The 22,322-nt window shown below is 40.0% G+C and overlaps 1 protein-coding gene across 4 annotated transcripts in view; it reads left to right on the top strand.

The window, feature by feature from the left end:
- The first annotated feature begins 446 nt into the window (after positions 1-446).
- Positions 447-22,322, top strand: part of SPAG9 (sperm associated antigen 9) — a 149,568-nt gene continuing 127,692 nt past the window's right edge. For all 4 annotated transcript variants that reach the window (XM_078156070.1, XM_078156069.1, XM_020972599.2 and 1 more), the window contains exon 1: positions 447-842. In XM_078156070.1, the coding sequence (XP_078012196.1) occupies positions 540-842 (303 nt within the window). In that variant the 5' untranslated portion in view covers positions 447-539. The remainder of the gene's footprint in view (positions 843-22,322) is intronic.

Genomic DNA, 22,322 nt, shown 5'->3' with positions numbered 1-22,322 from the left:
TACCCGCCCCCCTCTTTCCAAATGGAATTTCCCTCTCCTTCTATTCGACCTTCCTTGATAAGCCCTCCCTCTGCTTAGGCCACGCCCCTTCCAGTCCCGCCCACAAGCACTATCTTATGATTCCTCTTCTGCAGACCTTTGCACCGTCCAAGACATGTATGCCTTCCACCCCACGTGCTTCTGAACCCGAGACTGGGCGGGGGAAGGAAGGAAGATTTAGGACGTTCCTCCCTCTTCCAGCACCTCCTCTTTCCTTCGCTTTACCGATGACATAAGGCCATCTCCGCCCCGCCCCCTTTCCGCCTCCCGGGAAAGCCCCACCTCGCGCGGCCGCTGCGGCCACCCGGAGCCCCGCCCCCCGTCGGTGACGCGGGCGCTGCGCCGCTGGCTGGACAGCTTGGGCAGTTGGCGGCGCTGCGGCGGTGGCGGCGGGTGGCAGTTGGGGCGAGCGGACTTCCCTCCCTCCCTTCCTCCCCCTCTCCCCTCCCCTGCCGGGCCCGTGCGGTCTCCCCGGAGCCGGGCTGGGCCGCGCCGGCACCATGGAGCTGGAAGACGGCGTGGTGTACCAAGAGGAGCCAGGCGGCTCCGGGGCCGTGATGTCGGAGCGGGTGTCCGGCCTGGCGGGCTCCATCTACCGCGAGTTCGAGCGCCTGATCGGGCGCTACGACGAGGAGGTGGTGAAGGAGCTGATGCCGCTGGTGGTGGCCGTGCTCGAGAACCTGGACTCTGTGTTCGCGCAGGACCAGGAGCACCAGGTGGAGCTCGAGCTGCTGCGGGACGACAACGAGCAGCTCATCACCCAGTACGAGCGCGAGAAGGCACTGCGCAAGCACGCCGAGGAGGTGAGCGAGCGAGCGAGCGAGCGAGGGAGGGACCGACCCACGGGGCTAGGCGAGGCGAGGCGAGGGCCGCGGGGAGGAGGGAGCGCCCGGCTGCCCGCCAGCCGCAGCCAGGCCGAGCACGCCCGCCCTCCTCGCCCCCAGCGAGCTCTGCCTTGGCCTGCCCCGCAGCGCCTTCCCAGGGCAGGCTCCCGCTCACTATTTGGGCTCCCCCCTGCTCATCTCGGGCCTTGCTTGTGGTTCAAGTTTCCACCCTTAGGAGTGAGCGGGGAGCTGGTTTTGTTTTTCCGTGCCGCGTCTGGCACTCGGTCAGCATAATAAATGCCTTCGAGTGAAGTCTTTTTTTTTTTTAAACTCGTAGGAGGAGTTGTTGGTCCCGTCCTCTAGAGCCCCTGCTAAAGCCCCCCCCCCGCCCCGTGCTGCTGTTTTAGGCCTCTCCTAAGCCCCTGAGTCAGGTAGATAACCTTGGACAGTTCCCTCCTTCACCTGTTGTGGATTCGGAAAAGCTGAGGAAGGGGAGGGGAGGGGAGAGCAGAGCCCAGCGGGGCAGAGCAGGGGCGGGCGGCAGGAAGGAAGAGAGGGACCCTCCTCTTTTCTGCCCCGTTTCCTTTTGCAGACTTCAGTTTTTCATGTGGATCTGGCTACCAGAACCTTTGTGTGACTTAGGAGGAAAGCTGAAGTGATGTCAACAACTAGCATTTATTAAGTGCCTACTGTGTGCCAGGCTCTGGGGATACAAAGAAAAGCACCCCCCCATCTCACAGTCTAATAGAATAAACAACATGCAAACAAAATATGTACAAACAAGATATATACAGAATAAATTCCGGGAAGTCTCCGAGGGAAGGCATTAGGATTGTAAGGAGGACTGGGAAAGTCTTCTTGCCTTTGGGAATTTAGTTGACTTGAAGGAGGAAAGAACCCTAGACTGGGAGTTATAGGCTGGGTTCCTAAAGTAACACATTTAGAGCTGGAAAGGATCATTTAAGGTCATTTAAGTTAACCGTTTCTTTCTACTGTGGAGGGACCGAGTGGCTTGTCAAGGGGTTGAGCTGTAGTGGCAGTGGCCTCTGACTCTTTGTCCTGATATGGATTCACCCTACCTTAAGGCTTTGAATCTTCCATTGAACACTTAACAACTGTGTTGACCATGGGCAAGTCTGAACCTTCCTGAGCCTCACCTTTGTACTGCCTACTTTGTAGGGTATTGTGAGAATTTCTGTAAATTTAGAATTTTTGAAAATAATTTATAAGATTCTTTGAGATGAAATTTGTTTTATGACCTATTTCTTATAATGAATGCATCTTTGTTCCCCTATAATTTGCACCAGGTCAAATTAGGTTAAACTTGTTGCACTTACCTAGTGCTTTTATTTCCAGTTTTGGTTTTGTTAGCAGTCATTTCAAGGAGTGTCATGAATATACCAAAACCAGATTAATTTTAGTTTATTTTAATTTTTAAAATAAGAATATCAACCATCATATAGTGGCATGGGGGGGAAGGGAAAGGCAGGTATAATGAAATCAAGTGAGGAAAGAATGCTGCAAATGTCAAAAGGTTTAGTTGCCACTGTCAAGAGAAGGGATAAGCATCCTTTTCAAACTGACATGCCAGGTCTTCCTCTGTGTGTGTGTGTGTGTGTGTGTGTGTGTGTGTGTGTGTGAAGAAGGTTGATAATTGATGGGGCTGGGCAGGTCTTGGGGATGAGGTAAAGGCAGTAAGGAGGAACATTTTAGAGTCCACACTGCGCATTTAAGGTCCCTAGCTAGGCCTTGAAAGGAAAGTGGCAACTTTCTGGAGGCTGTCTGTTTATAGAAGCACTGTGGAGGACAGACACCCTGTGCAAAAATGTTGCCTTTATTTAGCCTCAGGTTTCTCACAATGTTTGTTGTTGTTTATTCATGTTTAACCCTTGTGACCTTGTAGACCATACTTGTTCCTGGAGTTTTCTTGGCAAAGATACTGCAGTGGTTTGCCATTTCCTTCTTCAGTGGATTAAGGCAATGAGAGGTTAAATGACTTGCTCAGGGTCACACAGTAAGTGTCAAGTGTCTGAGGCCGTATTTGAACTCAGGTCTTCCAGACTCCAGAGCCAGTGCTCTATCCACTACACCATCTAGCTGCCCTCCTATCTATCCTGTTATGAAAAAATAATTTTGCTTACCCCAGAGTTGTTGAATCCTAGTCTAGGAAATAGATGTATTTTTCGTGGGCTCATTCCTCACTGAAAACTTTTTTTACCACAGATTGTTCAGTAAGGGAGTCTGTCAACAATTAGTAATCAGCCTTTTACTTTATAATTTGAAAAACAAATGCATGATGCCCTTGCTATGAAAATCTTTGAGCACATGATTCTGAATGGTCTCAGAGCAGTGTACATTGATAAAATATCAATAATTTCCAGTCCGTAAACAAGATTTTATTGATTCTGTCTTCACAATGAATCTAATCCAGGACCCTTATCACTTCTCTTTTGTACTATTTCAATAGCCTTCTATTTAGGACTCCAGGATCTCATTCTTTCCTGTTGTCCACCCATTCTCCACATTATATAAGAAACTTCTGTGGCACTTTATTGTCTCTAGGTTAAAATGTAGACCTCTCAGCTTGGCATTTAAAGTCCATCACAATCTGGCTCCTGATTACCTTTACACATGAAGTCCATATTATACTTCTTTATATACTCTGATTCTACATGGGTTCATTTGCTTTCTTCCCCAGAATTTAGCATGCCATCTCTCACCTCTATGCCTTTGTGCAGGCTGCCCACCTTTGCCAGGAATGAACTCTCTTCTTACTATCACTTCTAAAATCCCTGGTCTCCTTCAGCATTCAGTTCATGTGCCACAATCTGTAGGAAATCCTTGCCAGTTGCTAATCTTCTCACTTTTAAATAATAATTATGCGTATGCCTATCTGTTTATATGTTGTATCCCCTCAACCCTGCTTTCCCCCTCTATTCCAGAATGTGAGTGCCTTGATGGAAGCATTGTTTCTTTGTTGTTTTTGTATCTGTACCACCTATCACAGGGGTGAGCACATAGTGGGCCCTTACTGGATTGGATCCTGAAACAGGTTGTTTTCTTGGTCATCATGGAAGGGTAAATTCTGTATGTTTCCAAGTATCAGTACTTATCTGTCTTATCAGTACTTGCAGGATTCAGGTTAAGGGGCTACTGTGCCACACTAATGATGCCTCAGGTCAACTTCATCATGGCACTTTTATTCCACCTGAAAGTACACAGTATATTCAGTAGCTTTACTGAAAGTCACAAATCCTGGGCCTGGCTTCTGGCCTTACCACACAGACTAGTCACTTTGCCTGAGTCTCAGTTTTATTATTTGTACAGTAGAGATAATGTTTATGCTCCTGAGGAAAGTACTTTGTTTTATTATATTTCTGATAAGTCAGTGGAAAGATTGATGAAGTTGGAGTCAGGGAGACCTGCTTTCAATCCTGCTTCTGACCTTTACTAGCTTATTTTCTTTGGCAAGTCACTTAACCTCTCCAAGGCAATAAAGTAGGTATCATAATACCTGTAGTACCTTCCTTAAAGGGAGCTTCAAGTGAAATAACATGCCTTGGCCAATTATTGTGGAAAAAGTAAAATGCCATATATAAATGTCAGTTATCATTTAAGTTCATTAGTGCATATAAGCATGAATAATAATAGTTCACGTTTTATGTATATCACTTTTAAGATTTACAATTAGTTTTCTTGATTATCTCCATATTACACATAAAGAAATGGAAGCTCAGAAAAGCCAAGTGACTTGCCCAGGGTCATAGACTCAGTAGGTGTCAGATGTTGTTCAAATTCAGATGTCCTGCCTCTGAATTGCCAGCCTGTCTTTTATCAGTAGGACCAATAATGTTTCACGAATGAGTCAGGTTGTTAGAAACTTTCTTTTCATAATTCTTACTTAGCAAGGTGTTAGAAATATCGTCTTTATTACAATAATAATTGACTTGGTATTTGAATATATTTTCTGCTTTTTGCTCTTATTTTTAAATTCAAGTGGTGCTAATTCTCTTTTGTAATGATTGGTTCCAAAAAATTGTAAATGAGCTGTTTACAGAATCCTAGTTTCAGGGTTCAAAGTTTAATCTTTTAATTCTTTCTCAGAGAAAACTTCAGAAATTTTTTGAATCATTTGTTTAGAAAAGGAAAATTTGCTTCCTTGTAGTTGTAGTAATTTAGTCTTGCTTCATGTCGCCAGTCTTAACTGAGTAAATATTTTTAGGTGTGGGTGAAAAATAAGCATTTCCACTGTTGCTACTAATAATATGAGGACATGTATGAGGAAGTAATTGATGGGCCTTTTTTTGTAGAGTTTTAGGGCTCTGGAAGAGAGGTAGAATCTAAATTTATATTGTTGTGACTACTTCCTATTTTATGGCTTTATTCTTTTAAAGATTTATAGTCTGTGTGACTGAATGTAGTGGTAAGAGATTACCTACAAATTTTTTTGTAGAAAAGATTTTCTTTAAGGAATCAATGCTTGATCTAAAGCAGTGACAAAATTGTTCATATATGTACTGACTTGAGTAAGTCTCTCTGCTGTTGATGAATATGAATGTGGGAGAAAAAACCAAGTGTGCTGGAAAGCAGAACTTGAAACAATTTGTTTTTTGCCCTTCTAGTATTTCGAGTGAATTGATGAAGTTTTTTTTTTAATAGAAAGCTATAAATTAAGGGAGTTGATTTTTATTTAAAATTGTTTTTGTTTTTGTTTCCTGAGTCATTAAAAACATAAATGTGGCAGTAATTCCTTAATATGCTGTTCTGCTCAGACTATATTTGGAAGATTGTATTCAATTTTGTATGTTACATATTAAGGACATTAATACACTGGAGAAAATGGAGAACAGGGCACTCAGGATGTTGAAGGCTCCTGAGTCCATGTCATTGAAGCATTGGTTGAAGGACCTGGGGATGTTTAGCCAGGAGAAGACAGAGAAAGAGAGAGAGAGAGAGAGAGAGAGAGAGAGAGTGTGTGTGTGTGTGTGTGTGTGTGTGTGTGTGTGTGTAAGAATGATAGCTATCTTCTAGCATTTAAAGGGCTGTCAGGTCAAATTGGGATTAGACTTGCTCCATTTGACCCAGTAGTAGTTGCAAAGAGGCAAATGTAGGCATGATGTCAGGAATAACTTTGTAACAACTAGAGCTGTACCTAAGTGGAATGGTCTGCCTGGGGAGCTAAGAGGCATTGTTATCATGGCATCGTTATCATGGCATCATCCTAATGAATTTCCCCTCATTGAATTGTCTTCAAACAAAGTCTGGATAAAACCACTTGTCTCATGTTGTCATGGGAATTGCTTTTGGCCATGGGTTGAACCACTGTTCTGAAAGGTCTCTTTCAACCCTAAGTTATGTGATTCTGTAACAAACATAGACATGAACAAAGACAGTAGAGATTAATACCTTAAGCAGAGATTCTTTGCAAAATATAAACCAGAGATACAGTCCTACAAAACTTTTATCTACAAAACTGCCACCTCTACCAAGGGTGTCCAAATGAGTGGTTCAGATGGTAAGCATTGGTGATAGTAAACAGGTGGTATATGTGGTAAACATTGTGTCTTCCTCATCACTTGCATGAGGCTTCAAAATCAATGTCTTAAGTAATATATTCTGTAAGCACTGCATTTGAAAATTAGTTTCTATTTGGTGATTTAAAAGCCAACTTTTTTCTCATCCCAAGACTTCCTTGATGTGTTTTCTGTCCCCTTAATTTTATGTCATACCCACATGGAGTTAACCTGTATTGTGCTATATTGGATTGTAGGTTAGCCTGATAAATCACAAGTCTGGAGAGACTAGATAGATAGATACAGATGTACCTATATCTATATACTCATATTATGGATAAATAGATACGTACATAAACATAAATGTATATAAAATTACATATAAATTAGCATTTATATATCCTACTAAAACAAAGCAGATTGAGGCCTCACTGGGTCCCAGTATGCTATCTTTTTGAGTGACCAAAAGCATTCATCACTAGATAGCCAGCTTTCTGATGCTGAGCCTCTCAGAATTTATCCAGTTCTTTGGATAATTGACATATGGCTTATGGTCAGGTCTGGGCCTGAGCATTTATTTTCAGCTTGGTGGAAGAACAGGCAGAGCATGTGTGATGGCAAAACCTTTGAGAACTCTACCTTATAATGAGGCATCATAGTAGGACATTAGTAGAGGATTGCTTTGTATTTTTACCTTTGTCATAGCTCCTCATTATTATGACATATTTTGCCTAAATTTTACCTTTGGACCTTTGTTCAGAAGACACAGATAAGTGAGGTTTTGATAACAGTCCCTTAAAAAGGGGCATCTTTGGGGGCAGCTAGATGGTGAAGTGAATAGAGCAGCAGCCCTGAAGTCAGGAGGAATTGAGTTCAAATCTGGCCTCAGACACGTAATAGCTGTGTGACCCTGGGCAAGTCACTTAACCCTATTGCCTAGCAAAAAAAGGGGGAGGTACCTTTTATCGACTTTTTCCCTGATTTGATCCTAATGAAAGAGAGGATTTATAGTATGTAGCATGAAGTTGTCATAGGTATTTTGGGTACTTTTTCATTAGGAAGTAAAATTTGGTGAAGACAAGAATCACATTAATATTTCACTTATTTTCCTGCCTTTTAAAAACCTCTCCCTATAGATCTAGATTTGTTAAGCAATAATACTTGAGCATTTAATTATAATTTTTAGTTATGTTTCTCTGGATAATTTTTTGTTAACTAATAGAATCCTAAATAAGTTATAATATAGTAGTTCCATGTACATTTCATTCAATTAAAATGAGATAATAGCCGAAAGGAGGAAGTGAACACATTATCTAATGGATATTTTGGTATTTTAGACCAATAGCGTATAGTCATTTAACTTGGTTACCACAGAGCACTGGATTTGGAGACAGATGACCTACACAAATCTTACTTCTACTACTCATTCACTATTTGTATGAGATTGGGGATTGGGCAAGTCACTTCATTTTTTCCTTTCTCTAGGCTTCAGTTGACCTTATCTATAACTTTGGACTTTAAACTTTCAAATCTGTATAACCTTCCAACAAAAATGCTGTTAGATTTTTATTTAGGAGGCCCCAGGCTCTGTTTATATAATATTAGGCTTGAAACTTCAGTGTTGTCCTTGACTCCTCTTTTACATTCGTTCCGCATATCCTATCTGTTGCCAAGTTTTACTGTTTTTACCTTCACTACCTCTCTCATACAAATCCTCTTATTTATACTCAAACAGCTCTTGACCTGGTCCTGTAGTTCCTCATCATCTCTGTCTTGGACAGTTGCTGTATATTGACTTCTGGTTGGCTTCCCTGCCTCAAGTTTCTTTGCTACTTCAGTTCATCCTCCATTTAGCTGCCATAGTGATTTTGCTAAAGCACAGCTCTGACCATGTTACCAAAGTGACTCATGACCTGCAGGTTCAAGTATAAACTGCACTGTTTGGCATTTTACAACTTGGCCCCTTCCTTCCTTTCTAGTCTCCTCACTGTTTACTCCCCCTTGATGTACTCTAACAATTCAGCAGCGCTGGCTTTCTTGCTGTTCTTAGTATGGAACATTTCATCTTCCAGGGTTGTTTTTTTTTTTTGTTTCTTTTTTTCTCATTTGCATCGGCTGTCTCTTAAGCTTGGGATGCTCTCTCTCCTCAACTTCTGCTTCCTGGCCTCTTTTAAGACTTAACTTCTCTCTTGCAGACTTAACTCCTGTCTCACTTTCTGCAAGAGAACTTTCCTCATCCTCCTTCACTCCCTTCATTCCAAGATTACCTTCCGTTGTATGTTGTGGGTTCTCTCTCATTAGAATGTGAGCTCCTTGAGGAAAGGGACATTGTTTTTGCCTTTCTTTTGTTCTCAGTACTTAGCACTTAATAAACACTTAATAAATGTTTGTTGACTGACTGACCTGACAAAGTGCTATTTTCATTGTGATCGTGAATTATTATGTTCTGACTTGTAGGGAAGGTTGCCATTATGTAAGTTATTAATAGCAGTACTTCCTATTGCACCTTTAGCAGCTGTTTACCAGATATTTTGTCTAAGTGCTGACTTGACTTATCTGTGACTGGTTAATTCTCATTTGGTTAAACTAGAACAGAGATCAGCAAACTTTTAGAAGTGACCTGCCATTTATTCAAGCCTAAAGTTTTTGTAGAGAGATCTTCTAAAAGCTAAATAAACAAGTGTATATGAAGTAAATAGTGTTTATATATGAAGCTGTATTTACTATTAAATTTAAATGCTTGGGGAGAGGGAAGGAACTAGAGATTCTGCCTCATTCCCTCCCTGAACGAAAAGAAAATTAAGATCCACAATGAAGCATTTAGCTAAAGGCACAGAAGAGAATAGATAGAGGTCCAGAAGAAGATAACGGACGAGCAGGACAGCTTTGGAACTAACATTGTGTTGAATTTCTTATATATATTTTTTAAAGATAAGCTGTACATAATAGAGATTTATGCTTTCGTATACGACCTTTTCTGTTCCAACAAAACATAAAGCTTAAAATCCTGAAAAAAATTTAAGTGCCAAGCATGCCAGTATTTATTTAGTAGGACTCTTGACCCTTACCTTGCTTTACTGGGTTTTCTGAAGTCTATATACTTATACATCTGAAGTCAAAAGGCATTTATTAAGTACCTCCTGCCATCTAGGCACTGCGATAACCCTTAAGCTTGAAAGGGGGTGCTGACCTTAGAGCTCTTAATGCTAGCACGAGATGATTCATTGGGATCGATCTTATGGGACCGGTCAACCAACCAACCAGAAAGAGGTCGCACATTCTCTCTGGGATAACCAGCTGCAGAACATGTTTCGAACACATCCATGTCAACCCCTTCACTAGGGGTACCTGTCATTTTTTGCTAGGTCATCTAGGGGTGGCGGTTTCCACAGGTTCCTGAGTAGCAGCTGGAGTATCTAGATCATTGTTGTAACTGACCCAAGCATCTTGTCAACACCTAGAGCAGGAGAGGAGTGATTGGCATTGAAACCCAAGGGACCTCCACCTCCTACTGCCCCTTCAACCACTGCTGCTGTCCTACCTGCACCTCTGTCTGGTTCTGAGGTTCCTCTGGTTTCCCAGCTGTCACTTCTGCAGCTAGAGTGGAAGTCTTGCTTCTGCAGCCCCTGATACTTTAGCCATCGCCTTTGCTATGAACTAAAGACATCCTGTTTGCTCCAGTCACCACCTTGATGCCAGGAATTTATTAATTTCTAAGCATGTACCCAAGAACTTAATTTTTAGGTTTACCATAACCCTTGTAACCTGGATGTAGGCCCCAGCTTCCCTACCCTTTACTTGGGCAGGCAGCCTTGTCCCAGAGGAGACATCCTGATTTCAAGACTTAACCCATTTCTGTTACTTACTCAGCTCTTTTATTGTTTTTTAATTTATTATTATTATTATTATTATTATTATTATTTTGGTGAGGCGATTGGGGTTAAGTGACTTGCCCAGAGTCACACAGCTAGGAAATATTATGTGTCTGTCTTTTATTATTTTTTAAAAAGTTATTTCTTGTCATTATCTTCTCTCATTACATTATCCATATTTACTAACATATCCTTTCCCTCCCATCTATCCCTTATAAAAAAAGAAAAAAGAGAAAAATAAGAAAAGTTCAACAAAACTAACCAATACATAGAAAAGGCTGATGGTTTATGCAGGGTTTCATACTCAGTAGGTACCCTTCCCCCCCCCCCCCCCGCAAAAAGATGATTATTTAATTCTATAGATGAGTTAGTGTGGAATAAAAAGATGGCTAAAAACAACAGAAGTAGATTGCAAACCACCTCCCATTTGGAAAAAATGATTGCTTGTTCTTTTTCCTACTAAGGAATTTAAAGAATAAAATTATCTTGAAATAATCTGAACAAATAGGTTTGAAATTGATCTTAAACTTTATACATCTCCTTTTTCCCTCCTGTCAGAGAATATTTGGCTTGTATAACTTTTGTAGTTTAGAAAGTGATTCTCCCCTCAGTTGGATGCTTTCCTCCAGCATCTTATTTCTTTTTTTTTTTTTAGTTGAGTTAAGCTTTTTATTTAATGTTACAAAAAATATTTAGTCAAACAGAACAAAGCCCATGTCATCATCAGACTCCTTGGATTCTTCTTTTTTTGCTTCTTCTTTCTTCTCCTCAGCTGGGCAGCATCTTATTTCTGACTGGTAATGTGCGTCCTATTACTACTATAGATCCTGAGAAGAGTTATGGAATCTTATCACTGCATTTGTAATGCATCCTCAAGAATTGTTAAGATCAGGCTGTCATATGTATAAAAATCTAAGGTTATTTTGTTTTCTTTTTTTTCTTCCCTTTTTTTGGGGGGGGTAGGCCATGGGGTTAAGTGACTTGCCCAGGGTCACACAGCTCATAAGTATCTGAGGTCAAATTTGAACTCGGGTCCTCCTGACTCCAGGGATGGTGCTCTATCCACTGCATCACTTAGCAGCTGTGATCTAAGGTTATTTTCATGCTATTTTGGAAAATATGCTGGATTTGAACTTGAGCGGGTCATGCCAGATTAACCTTTTTTCCTTTTTTGACAGAGTGGTATATCAGGGGAATGTTATAGATAGAATCTCTCCAGATTTTAGCTGTCTCCCACTCTGTTCTGGAGAAGCTGGAAAACTGTGGGTTAGACAGTACTATACTTAGTCGAATTTGGAACTGGTTGCATGGCCAAGGTGTAATGATTACTAGATTGATATCAATTTAGAAGTTCTTGTAGTATATAAGAAAGCGTGCCACATTTGGAGTCAGTGGACCTGAGTTCAAATTCCGGTTCTGCTGTGTAATATATCAGTGTGACACTGGGCAAATCATTGAGCATTGCTGGACCTTATCTGTAAAATGAGACATTGCTTAGATGAATGAATGCACAGGCCCCTTCTTATTCTAAATCTGATACCCTATAAAGACATGGGTTTGAATCTTGCCTCTGGCATTTTACTATGTTACTTTGGGCAAATCCCCTCACTTCTCTGAGCTTTAGTTTCCTTATTTGTAAAATGGGAATAATAATCTGTACCTAACCATCTCACAAAGATTATTATGAAAAAAGCACATAGTAAATCTTAAAGTGCTTTATATTGTGAGCTTTTACTATTCAGTCACATACATGGGTATGTGCATATGCATACACACATTTTACAGAAAAAATTGAGGCCATTTGCCATTAGTTCCTTCTTCCTCATTTATATAACTCATATACCTTCTGCTGTGTTCTGCTGCTTCTCTCACATGATGAGATAGCCTTATTCCTTACCAATGCTAGCCTCTCTACCTGCTCAGGTGATCCCATTCCTTTCGGTTTCCTTCAACAGATTGTCCCCTCTGTCATCCCCACTGTTTCACTTATTTTCAGTTTGTCTACTGCTGCAAACATGCCTGTGTTTCCCTAATTCTGAAAAAAACTTTCAATTGATCCTTCTATCCCCACTATCTTCCTGTATCTCTTCTGCCCTTTGTGGTTAAATTCCTTAAAAGAGCAATCCACAGTGGGTGCCTCCACCTTCTCTCCTCTCACTCTCTTTTTAACCCCTTATAAATAATATTCTGACCTTACTATTTCACAAAAACTACTCTCTAAAATTAACAGTGATCTCTTAGTTGCCAAATGCAATGGGCCTTTCTCATTTCTCATTTTCCTCAACCTCTCTATGGCCTTTGACACTTGATCACCTTCTCCTCCTTGATACTCTTCTTTCTAGGTTTTTGGGACGCCACTTTCTCTTATTTCTTCTCCTACCTGTCTAACTGATTCTCAATCTCCTTTATTGGGTTCTTATCCAGACCACACCCTCTAACTGAAAGTGTCCCGCAGGGTTCTCTCCTGGGCCCGCTTCTCTTCCTGCTATGTCCCACTTCACTTGGTGGTCTCATTAGCTCCCATGGATTTAATTACCATCTCTATGCTGATGATTCTCAAATCTACCTTTCCTGCCCTGATCTCTGCTGATCCCGAATCTCACATCTCCAACTGCCTTATAGACATCTGGAGCTGGATATCTAGTAGACATCTTCAACTCAACATGTCCATATCAGGAGTCATTATTTTTCTTCCTAAACCAGGGGTGGGGAACCTGCAGCCTGAAGACCACATGTGGCTTTCTGGAAAGGTACTTGGGTACAGCCTTTTGACTAAGTCCAGTTTTATAGAATAAATTTGGATTCAGTCAAAGGACCGCACTTGAGGACCTACAGGGCCACATGTGGCCTTGAAGCCGCAGGTTCTCTATCTTTGTCCTTAACCCCTCTCTCTGCCTCCTACCTTCTCTAGTTCTGTTGAAGGCAACACCAGCCTCTTAGTTCCTCTTGCTCACAATTTAGGTCGATTTCACTTTTTCAACATCCTTTGCTCCCTCCTCTCCTCTGACTCTGCTGTCACTTTTGTGCAGGTTCTCTTCTCCTCATGCCTGAACTATTGCAATAGCCTGCTGGTGGGTCTGCCTGCTTTAAGCCTCTCCCAATTTTAATCCATCCTTCATTTAGTCACCAAAGTGATTTTCCTAAAGTGAAGGTCCAGCAGTCTCACCTCCCTACTCAATAAACTCAAGCTGCCTGTCACCTCCAGGCTCAAATGCAGAGTCTTTTGTTTGGCGTTCAAAGCCCCTTATAATGTAGCCCACTGCTACCTTTCTAATATTCTTGCACCTGATTCCCTAGCATGTACTCTTTGATCCAGTGACAGTGGCCCCTTTGCTACTCCATTGACAGAACATTCCGTCTCTTGGCTCTGGGCATAGTCTCTTGTTGCCTCCATGTCTGGAATGCTCTTTCTGCTCTCCTCCACCTGCTGGCTTTCCTGGCTTTATATCCCAACTAAAATCCCACACTCTCCAGGAAGCCTTCCCCAACCTTTCTTAACTCTAGTAGGTATGTTGTAGGTATGGTGGATGTGCATATAGAAGTCTGGCCTTAACTGCATTACCTATTATCATTATGCTTGTTATTTTTGTAGCTCAAATGCATAACTCATTCTAGTAAATGAGATCTCTTGCTTGGCAATGCAGATCAGCACCTTCTCTGTCATTTGTAGTTTTAGAGTTGCCTGAGGACTGAGAGGTTAAGCAACTTTTCAAGGGTCACTGAGCCATTATGTGTGGGCAGGACTAGAGTCCAGATCTTTCTGATTGATACCAGCTCTTCATCCATTACCTCATGTTGCTTCTCACCTTATATCTTTTGTATTTATTTTATATGTACTTTGGATATACTTCCCCCCCCCATGCAACATTTATTTATTTACTTAAAGAGGCCAACATCATCCTCCCTCCCCCCCAAGAAGAAAGGAAAAACAAAAGCCCTGTTAGAAACATGTGCAGTTAAGCAAAACAGATTTCTATATTGATCCTGTTTAAAAAATATGATTCATTCTGCACTCTTGATTCTTTCACCTCTCTATAAGGAAGTGGGTAGCATGTTTCATCTTTAGTCCTCTGGATTTGTGGTTGGTCATCAGTATTGTTATCCTATCAGTTCTCCTAGTTCTGTAAACTTTTCTGTCTGTTCATACAAATTTTTCCAGGTTATTCTGAAACCATCTCCTTCATCATTTCTTAAAGCACAGTAGTATTCTGTCATATCTGTATACCATAATTTGTTCATCCATTCCCAATTTAGGGGCACCTCACTTCAGTTTCCCACTCTTTGCCACCTTAAAAGTAGCTATAAATATTTTTGTACATCCTTAGAGTTATTTCTCTATCACTTTCAGACTAGGGTAGAAGCTGGAACTGAGACCCATCTCTGCTTCTGGAGTTTGAACAACATTGCTGCTTCTACTGCTGCTTGCTTCATACACTGTTTAGGGCCTGAGATTATTTATGATGGAAAACCACCCCTAGGCATGGGTCTCCTCCTTAGGTAACACCTTGAATCTGTGTGTGACTGGGAACTGGGTAGTAGGTGACAAGCTGCCTGTTGGCACATGTTCTCATTGTAGTGGCCTGGACTGGGTTTGGGACCTCCTCTTGCCATGATGTGTAGTTTCTCATTGGGCTCTGGAGTGCTTTCGATAGCTTGCATAGTGCTACTGTGGCCTTCTCAAGGGGCCACAGAACTCTGTTCTTTATGCTCCCTTGGGCTGGAAAAATGACTCACTGACTTCTTGGATTTCCCCATTAGTATTTGGTCTGGTGCATTTTCTAGATCTGTTTGGAAGAGTTTTTTTGGTGGGGAGAATTTGCTATACTTAATTCCTTCTACTTCCCTAACTTGACTCAGATTTGCATTTGCGTGTTTTACTTATACTTTTATGTGAACATGTCTCCCACTATAGCAGTAATGTTAAGGTTTTTTGATTGTACCCATTGATAAAAAGTTTTTGAGCACACAGTTCAATGTATGCATATTTATAATTATACATGTACTATTGTACTGCTATATTATCTACAACAATGGTATAAAACTCATATAGAAACAGACCCTGTAATCACATATTGACTTAGAAAACAAAAAACCATATTGACTTAGAAAAACAAATTTGTCTTATATTTTTGTTAAACATTTCCCAATTACATTTTAATCTCAATTAAATTAAATTTATACTTGAGAGTTTTGCAGACCACAAGTTTGATACCTCTGTAAATTGTAAAATACGAAATGGAAATTAAACAAAGAAGATTAGATGATTTTTTTAATTGAGAGTATGAAAACATGTTTTTGCCCTTTCAGAGAACTTAGGAGGCACGAACTGCTGCTTCTGGTGAAGGCAGAGGAAAGAGATCAGAGGATTGGGTGTAAGGCTAGGTGGTGAAAGGTTGTCCTAACTATTTGGTCTACCAGAGGGACTGTCTTTAGTAGCAGGCAGGGGAAAGAGTAGCACAGGCAGGCAGTGGCTACAAGTATACTGAATAGCTGTGCTATTCTCATGTTTCTTTGCTGACTAGTATAGTGCACCCTCTGACTTATAGAGGGCTAACATCTAAATTGCCCTTTGTGAGGGCAGGAACTTTCAAATTATGTAATTGTATCTCCTGTGCCTAGGACGATTCTTGGCAATATAGTAGGTGCTTAATAAATACTTTTTTGATTAACTAATCCCATTGTTGAGTAGCACTCAGTATCTTCAGATTGTTAGGACCCTTTCTTTAAGGTTACAGAAAGTATTGATAAATAAAGCAAAAACACTAGAATACCCAGCTGAACAAACTGATAATAAGTTAACACTTTTAGTATCTTTGTTTTTATTTCATAATCAGGAATAACTCAGTTGTGTGCATATAAATGTTTGATTTAAATTTATATGTTTGTATTTATATGCTGAGGACTCATTTTCTTTTTTTAATTTGATAAATTTAATTGATACATCTTGTTAAAGCTTCCACCAACAGTTAGTAACTTTGGAGAGAGCAATTTCATTTGAATGATGGGGTCAGAAGCCAGATTGTAGAGACTTTAGAAGACGGTGATAGGAAAGGAAGTGGAGGCATCTATCGTAGGGGTATAGAATAAGCATTTATGTAGAACCTACCATAAGCCAGTCGCTGCGCTAAGCACTTTTACAAATCTTATCTCATTTGATCCTCACAACAACCCTGAAAAGTAAGTGCTCTTATTTCTCCCATTTTACAGTAAAGGAAAGTAAATATCTGAGGTCAAATTTGAAGTCCGCTTTTCTTGCCTCCAGGCTCAATGCTCTTTCCACTGTACCACCTACCTGGTTTAATCTACTTAGGTGGCTAGGTGGCAGGCATTCAAAGCCCTTCATAACCTAGCCCCCTCCTACTTTTCCAGTCTTCTTACACATTAGGCCTTGTTACATTCTCTTTCATCTTAGAGACACTAGCCTTCTGCTTGTCCCATGAAGATTCTGTCTCTTAGCTCCAGACATTTTCCTGACTGTCCTCCATGCTTGGAACCCTCTCCTCAATTCTCACTGCTCACCTCCCTGGCTTCTTTTTAAGTCCCAACTAAAAATCCACCCTTCTACCAGAGCCTACCCCTCCCTCCTGTTTTAATTCCAGTGCCTTCACTCTTAATTTTTTCTTATTTATCCTGTACATAGCTTATTTGTAATATATTTGTGTGCATATTGTCTGTACTGTTAGATTGTAACTTCTGTGAGGGCAGGGACTCTTTTGCCTCTTTTTGTATCCCTAGCCCTTAGCACAGTTCCTGGCACAAAGTAGGCACTTAATTAATATTTATTGGTTGATTGATTGATTTAAAATCTTACCTGGGACTGCCTAGCCTATGACCCTGGGCAAGTCACTTGACTGAAGTTTCCATGGCTGTAAAATGGGGATAATAGCATCTATCTCATAGAGTTGTTGTCGTTAGGATCAGTGAAATGGCACTTGTAGAGTGCTTTGTAAACCGTAAAGTGCAATATAAATGTTGGCTACTGAAATCACATATCTAAACCACTCACTTCTCCCAGTGGGCTGACAAATAAAATAGTTTGCCAGAAAAGAATTATTTGAAATAAAACAACTTTTAGAAACTTTTCACCAATGTTTTGGCTTCCAGGATTTTTTCCACTTCAGAATTGTGTTCTTTAATTTTAAAATTTTTAAACAGTTCTTTAATTTGCAGAGCAGTTAATCAGAAAGCATTTATTAAGTCCAGACAGTATGTGTCAGGCATGGTTCTGGGGATAATAAAAACAAGGGGGAAACTAGCTGTGCCCTGAGGAGCCTGGCTGGGTGAGACAACTTGTGCATCTGTGGGAATGTGCAAAATAGATACGTGTGTGTGTGTGTGTGTGTGTGTGTGTGTGTGTGTGTGTGTGTGTGTGTGTGTAGTGGGAGATTCTTTTTGTAGTAGTCAAGAATTGATCTCAGAGTATAAGGAATATTATTGTTCCATAAAAAATGATGAATGTTAACAGTGACTATAATAATGTAAATGGAAAGAACAATGCAAAAAAAAATGGAATGCTTTGTAATCAACACATTTTTCGCTAGAGATGAGAAAATGCACCTCTTTGCAGAGGTGGGGGACTATAAGTATGAAACATTGCATATGCTGTCAAACTTGGTTAATGTCTTGGTTAGTTTGACTGAACTGGGGTTTTTTTACCTTAGTTTTTTATTCTTTGTTGTGAGGGGTTGGGTGGGAGGGAAAGAGAGGGAGGGATCTATTCAGAAGTAAAGGTTAATATAAAAATAAATAAACGTAAGAGTAGCTGTCAAGTTAAAATCATGACTGTTTTACTAAAAATAAAGGAAGCACATAAGAATGATTTTAGATTTTCTTTCAGAGGAATTGTGTTAGTTGTATTTTGTGTAGATCAGCATAAAAACTTATAATGGCTAGAATTACCATAATAAATGCCCTTTGCTCCTTTTTTTTTCTTGCCTCCCTTGGCTCATTCTTTTGCATTAGTCCTCCCGTGATTGGATTTTTTTTTCAAGTAAAAAAAGCTTTTAAAACTCTTTTAGCATAAACATTCAGGGTAGACACATTTTTTACTAGAATTTCACTTAGCTCCAACCTGAAACATGAAACAAGAGGGGATAGGCTTAGATAAACTGGACTATATGAACTCTAAGGCTCTGATTTTTTGATAGTAACCTGGTTAGGTTCATTTTTTGTCCTTTTTAAAAAAAATTCTTTCTGGTTTTCGTATGTTAACAGGATTGTAGTGTCTTAAACTTTGTGATGAGTAATATTCTAGTATAAAGTGGGTAGGTAAAGGTTTATTTTTATCTTTAAAACATTTAAGTAGAAAATAACTAGTTTTGTTCTGCCTCTTCTTTAAGGAAATAATCTAGACTATTTCAGAAGAAAATACTATTGTTGCCATATATAAAAAATATTTTAGGGAACAACCAGAATAGACTTTTGCTGAATACATCACATATTAAAATATGCTAAGATATCCAAAACAAATATTCTGCTGTTTCTGCAGTAGTAGCTGAATAATTCAAATCTGTCTTTACACCATGGTATCAGAATGTAAGTCCAGAGAGCCACAAAGGCTCACCTGCTTTTTGAATGTTGGATCTTGATACTGGTTAAACTTTTGCCTCAAGATGATCACATGAGCACTGTTTAAGAGATCTCATGATAGCTCTTCATCAGCCTTTTGAAAGCACTGTTGTCTAGTTTGTGGTGTGAACAAAACCACGCACATTACAAATTTATTAGAATTTCTCAGTGAGTTAGTTATTCAGTATAAATGAAATCCGTTTTTTCAAATGTATCTTTTGGGGGGAGGCGGAGGATCATTATGTTAGGCGATATTTAGCAGTGTGTGTGTGTGTGTTTTCCCTCCAGTGTAGTAGAACCAAACAATCCCCTAGAAGCCATCTGGACTTTTCAGGTATTTTGCTTCTTCACGAGGCTTGTTCTTTTTAAAACCTTGACATCAGCCCTGCATTGTTCCCTGCTCTTTTTACAGTATCTAGTTACTTTCATTGGAATAATGCCTTAGAAGAAATGTTAGTGTTGCTATCTTGTCAAGTGTTCTTTTTGTTAGTGATAACAGAAAGAGGCAATCATTAAAGATGTTTATTATAATTACTAGTACTTGAAAAAGTTAATGTCGATGACCTAGTTTCAGAACATTCTCAAGTCCCCATAGATTATATGTATTTAAGTGCATATGCCCACATATTTTAGTTGTTCATTTTATTAACTCTTGCAAAAAGTTTCTTATCTAGGATGCACGACTTTAAAAATCTATTTTTTTCTTCTTTTTAGATTTTTCACCCTTACCACAAAGTGTGGGATGTGAAGTGAAGAGAGAAAAGACAGCTTAGGGGTCTTCAGGGCCCCAAGGCCTGGGTTTAAGTCTTATTGTCAGGCATATCTTCCTTTTTTTTGGAATTTGAGATGGAGAATTTAGCTTTGTAGAAACTGATCTCCTTGTCATTGTCATTTAAAATTTAGTGGAAAATAGTATGTAAGAAAGTAAACAAATCTTGTAGAAAGTATTCTTGCAAATTTCACCATGGCTTTCTATGCTGGTGTTTCATTCTTTTTTTTGTCTTGGGTTTTTTTTTGGGTTTTTTTGGTGAGGCAGTTGGGGTTAAGTGACCTGCCCAGAGTCACACTGCTAGTGAGTGTTATGTGTCTGAGGCCAGATTTGAACTCATGTCGTCCTGACTCCAGGGCCAGTGCGCTATCCACTGAGCCACCTAGCTGCTCCTCTGTTGTTTCATTCTTGGGCTTCAGTTACTCTTGTTTTCCAACTCTGTACTTCAGATCAAATTGAGGGGTAGCTAGGTGGTACAGTGGGTGGAGCACTGGCCCTGGAGTCAGGAGGACCTGAGTTCAAATGCCGCCTCAGACACCTAATACTCACTAGCTATGCTTAACCCCAATTGCTCCCTCCCCCCACACATACACACACACATCAGATTGACCCAATAGCATGAGTTGCAGAAAATCCAAAATGGAAGCATTTCTGCCATCCTTTTATCTTTGCATCATGATTCAGATTTAGAATCTAGCTTAACTACATTTGGGGAATGACCCATGAAATTCTGTGATCACATACATATGAAATATTAAAGTTTAATAAAACAAATTTTTATCACAGTGAAATGTAGGCATCATGTAAGCATTAGTCAATTCCCTCATTGGTGGTATAAGTCAACCTAGCTACTTGGAAAGTGATGGAACCAGGTCAGGAATGAGATAGAACAAGATCATCAATTCTGGTGGCTTGGCAATCTTATTGTAATGGCATTTGGTAACATAATTCACTTTTAAATCTGTAAGGGATTGTTAAAAAATTCCAGTACCTTGGCAGACTTATATTTTGTTTAACATACAAGGCTGAGACTAATGTAAGATTTTCTTATTTGGAATGTTAAATTGTAAAAGTTTTAATAAGATCTCATTTGTGAGGACTAGCTGTGTGGATTTTTAAAAAAATTGTTATGTGTAGCACATTTCAAATTTTATTGAGCTTAGTTATACCTTTAAGGAATTAGTGTTTTGCTTCTTTTCCAAAGTTTACTTGGGAACCTTTCAAGACAATTTCAGGAACTCCCTTTTTTCATGGAATGTGGATTTTTGGACACTGAATTCTGCTTTTTGCGTTGACTTTCATTACAAAATCACAGACACATCTCTATGGAAAACATTTTGACTTCTAGACATTAAGGAATTTGGAGGATTTCATGTTGAATTAGTCTATTCTCTTCCTTTTGCCACCATAATTTTCTTCCTACTCTCCTAATTTATGTAGAATTTCTGCTGCTGCATGCCTGTGCTGATTGTGGTCACCACAAAGAACTTAATGGTAGGAAAAGTGTAGCCTCTAGCTCAGAGCTTCTGAGCTAGGTGGAACCATGGCAGCGTTTGGGCCAGTGTAGGTGGAATTGTTCTGGGTTCTTGCAGAATGCAGCTGTGGTCACAGAGGCTGCCTTTTGACCTCTAAGAATTGTTCCTTAGGTACTCTTTGCAGTCTCTGGAGAAAATGCTGTGGCTAGAAATTTATGTCTGGGCTTGGTCATACACGCTGGTGGATCACTTGTGTGTACTTCGGAGTAGTAGTAGGCCTAAAACCAGTTGGCTGTCTTCACAAAGTCCATAACTAATGTGGTGAACCCCAGGAAGTGTAAGGCCACCAGGCTGTCTAAAGAGAGGTAAATTGGTCCAGGGTAGAATAGTGGAACAGATTAAAGTTTCTTTGCCAGTCGATTTTGGGAACAGTCCTCTAGTGGCTTGCCCTTCCAATCTGAGTGAGATAGGGAGATTCACCCCCCCACCAGATAAAAGAAAAAAAAAAGGAGAAAAGGAATTTTAAAAGGGGGAGGAATTCCAGAGTTAACACTCTCTTAATTCTTCCTCTCAATCCATTTTCCTATAACACTTTACAAAGCACTTTCCTCAAAATATCCCTCTGTGGTAGGTAGTACAAATACTATTTCTCTGTTTTTTACAGATTAAGAGATTGAAGCTCAGGAAGATTAAGTGATTTACCCATAGCTCCATAGCCAGTTAAGTTGCAGATCTGTCTCCTCCAATTTTCTTTTTTCTTTTAAATTTTTTTTTGTTAATTTATTTTGATTTATCAGTAATCACTTCCATATGCTTTTGAGTTTAAAATTTTTCTCTCCCTTCGTCCCCACCACCCTCCCCAAGACAGCGCGCAATCTGATACATTTTCACATTAATGAAATTGTAAGTAAAAGTTAAAACCAATAGGAAGAATCATCAGAAAGAGGAAACAAAACTCAACAGAAAAGAAAAAAAAATTTACTTTCACTTTTATGATTACTATCTGTGTCTTTTTCTCCATCCTTTTCCCCCCGCGGTTTATGCTTTTCTTTCTCCCTTCTCCTTTCCCCCCCTCACTAGTATTTTGCTTTTGACTACCTCCTTCAGTCTCTCCTCCCTTCTATTATCCCTTTCCCTTTTCTTCCCCTTTGCCCTTACTGCTTCTTCCTTCCTTTCTATCCCCCCCATCCTTTTCCCTTTTCCTTCCTACTGCCTATAAGGCAAGTTAAATTTCTATACTTAACTGATTATGTTATTCCCTT

This window comes from Phascolarctos cinereus, unplaced genomic scaffold (genome assembly GCF_003287225.1).
Source record: "Phascolarctos cinereus isolate Bilbo 61053 unplaced genomic scaffold, phaCin_HiC Scaffold_5;HRSCAF=322, whole genome shotgun sequence".
Taxonomy (NCBI): Eukaryota; Metazoa; Chordata; class Mammalia; order Diprotodontia; family Phascolarctidae; genus Phascolarctos; species Phascolarctos cinereus.
The sequence above is the reverse complement of the archived record's forward strand: the minus strand, read 5'-3'. Positions and strand labels throughout refer to the sequence as shown.